At 58.5% G+C, this 2,927-nt stretch overlaps 1 protein-coding gene across 1 annotated transcript in view; it reads right to left on the reverse strand.

Annotated features, from left to right (window-relative positions):
* Nucleotides 1-2,867, reverse strand: part of SELP (selectin P (granule membrane protein 140kDa, antigen CD62)) — a gene marked incomplete at both ends in the record, with an annotated part of 10,516 nt that extends 7,649 nt beyond the window's left edge. The window contains 3 exon segments of the mRNA XM_010291282.1: nt 54-149; nt 212-471; nt 2,777-2,867. Of these exon segments, the coding sequence (XP_010289584.1) occupies nt 54-149; nt 212-471; nt 2,777-2,867 (447 nt within the window).
* Nucleotides 2,868-2,927: the final 60 nt, after the last annotated feature.

A 2,927-nucleotide genomic window follows, 5' to 3' on the forward strand; every position in this document is an offset into this window, starting at 1 on the left:
TCCCCGGCTGCCCAGTTCTCCGCCTCCTTCGTCAGCGCCTTCCTGGTGCCCACCCAGGTCCAGGTGCCGCCCAGCTTGCGGATGCCGATCCAGTAGTAGTGCCTGTGGAAGGGCAGGCTCTCGTTGAGGTACTCGATCTCCCGCTTGTTCTGGATCGCCACCAGGTCGGTGAAGTAGGTCTGGCAGTAGTTCCTGGCCTGCTCCCAGGTGCCCAGTTCTCCGCCTCCTTCGTCAGCGCCTTCCTGGTGCCCACCCAGGTCCAGGTGCCGCCCAGCTTGCGGATGCCGATCCAGTAGTAGTGCCTGTGGAAGGGCAGGCTCTCGTTGAGGTACTCGATCTCCCGCTTGTTCTGGATCGCCACCAGGTCGGTGAAGTAGGTCTGGCAGTAGTTCCTGGCCTGCTCCCAGGTGTAGTCCCCTAGGTCACTGTAGTGGTACGTCCAGGCACCCACCTCCACCCACATCACCGCACCTGCGAGAGAGGATGAGGTCCGGGATTGACGCAGAAAGAACGAGAGCCAGGTTGGGGATGGGGTCCCTTGGGACATGAGGGTGGTCTAGGGTTGGCATCAGAGCCAAGAGATGCCAGTGACCAGCTGGGTGGGGGGACGAGACGAAGGGACAAGTGTGGGTGAGAATGGGCTGTAAAGGTACACGGAGAGTGGGGGGTATCAGGCATGGCAGAAGGAGCTGAGGTGGGACAGAGGGGGGTGGCACAGGGATGAGGAGGGTGGAGGAGACAGGGTGAAGGTTGAGACAGGAGGCAGCATGGGATGAGGTGGGCAGAGTGCAGGTGGCAGAAGAGCCCCAAGCGGCAATGCCAACCCAGCACAAGGGATGAAAGCCCAGCCCCACAGTCCCACTGCCCTGCCCACAAAGGTTTCCCAAAGGAGAAAACCCCAACGTCAAGATGGTTCCTTAAACATGGTTCCTTCCTTGAGCACAGAAGTGTACCAGTTCATTTTTCTTGCTTTACACTTCTACATGAGTCAGCCTGGCGCAAGGCAGAGCAACGAGCCTGCTCTCACCCTCAAAAGCTTTTGGATCCTGAGCTGCTCATCTGGGCCAGAGATGGTCTGAAGTGTCTTGTAAAATTCCGTATTGCAAAACAACGTCTTGCAAAAGTCAAGTTCACATCCTGTGCATGCCCACCAGGCAGGGCAAAGCCAGAGATTAACTGGAACCCACACCCCAAAGTGAAGGGTGCTTTGCTGAAGCCCTGCTCTTATTTACAGCATTTCGCACCACAACTTGATGCAATCTGAGGGTTTTAGCCACAAAAAAAGCTTCCTCCCTCCTCCCCAGAAGCAGGTATCTCCACAACTGCAGAAAGTGATACAGGGATCATATCTCCATTTGTGCAGAAAGTGAGATGGAGATCAAAGTTTGCTCCAAACAACCGGCGTGGCGTACCCTGTGTCTCAGGAGAGCATATCACACTGTGGTCACACAGGCAAAGGTCTGGGTGTCACAGATTAGATGCAAATCTAGGGCTTCCCAAGCGTAATTAGGGCTCTAGTTTGGTCAATAATTATGCATTTTTCTAAGCAAAGTTCCAACAATTTTTCTGTTTTTCCTTGTGAAAGAGCAAACTGTTCACTTTGTTCAACAAAACTGAAGCTGAGGAAAACATGGCCTTCAACAGCAGCCCTCCTCTTCACCCCTTGGGAGTTTGGGGCTGCAGGACAGAAGCTCAGGGCACCTCCTGGGACCCTGCTCATCCTCAGCTCCCACCACCCACCTCCTGGCCCTCGCTACCTCCCCAGCGCGGCTCAGGGGAGCCACCCTGCTACCCTCGCACACCCCATCCCCAAATCGAGAAGAGCCAAGGGAGCCCATCTGCTATGTGCCCATACTCCGCACGCTCTCCTGCCTTCTTCCTCCGGCACTACCAGTAACACCCTCTCTGTAAGACAGCTCATCCCCACTCCTTCCCCTCAGCCTTGTCACCTGGAGCTGAACCCCCAGGTGGGTGCTGTTCGCCTGCGTTTCGACCCCTCGGCTCCCCTGGCAGCCCCCAACGCCTGCCCCCAGGGCAGTGCTTAGCACCCACCACACTCGGGGTGCCTTTGCATTTTTGGTTTCCCCTCAGAGCTAAATCTCAGCCGCCTCCTGACACTTCTGCATTTGCCTCTGTTCCTTAGCTCAATCACAAAAGGTCCCTTGGAGAATAACCCAGCTCATGGAGGACTCTAGGGACAGAGCAGGCACTGGCAGGTTTTGCTCTGTGAAATGCCAACAAGTGAAGGAAATATCCTACAGGCAGAAAAACCAGATTAGCTTCTACTCTGATTTCTTCTCCCAATGTCAGTCAGCAGCTTTAACTCTGCGTGGTGCTGCCCCAGCTGTGCTCCCAGCCCCTGCACTTGTGGGTCCTGTGGCCGCATCGGTGCCCAGCTCGGCAGCATGGGCATGGGCGTAGGCAGGGCGTAGAGCTGCCGCCGCCTTTCTCCAGTTCACGGTACCATGCACCGGCTGCCAGGCTGCATTTGGGGAACCAGACACCCTGTGGGGACCCTGCGCGTGGCCTGGCCCTCCCTGGGGGAGCACGGTCCTGTGACGGGTCTGGCTGGAGGGAGCTGGCCTGGGCAGCAGATCCAGCCCTCTCCCTGCCCAGACGGATCCAGCCCTGGGGCTGGCAGCCATGGGGGGTGTGACTGATGAGCCCCCAAAATAACATTGCTGCCCTCCTCCAGTTTCCCGGACCTGCAGGCGGCTCGGCAGCCGGGGCACGCCGGGAAACGCCGGGCTTACCGAGCAGGCGGTGGGCGGCTTACCCCATGCGATGGCAGCGATGCCCAGGCAGCAGATGCCAGGAGAGCCCAGAGCCCGCGTCCTCCCAGCGCAGCGCAGTCCCGCAGCCGTGCCCTGCGTGCCAGGGAGGGAGGTGTGAGCGTGCACATCCCACGGGGGTCACCCACCCCGCCG

The sequence above is a fragment of the Phaethon lepturus genome, unplaced genomic scaffold (genome assembly GCF_000687285.1).
Source record: "Phaethon lepturus isolate BGI_N335 unplaced genomic scaffold, ASM68728v1 scaffold15857, whole genome shotgun sequence".
Classification (NCBI taxonomy): Eukaryota; Metazoa; Chordata; class Aves; order Phaethontiformes; family Phaethontidae; genus Phaethon; species Phaethon lepturus.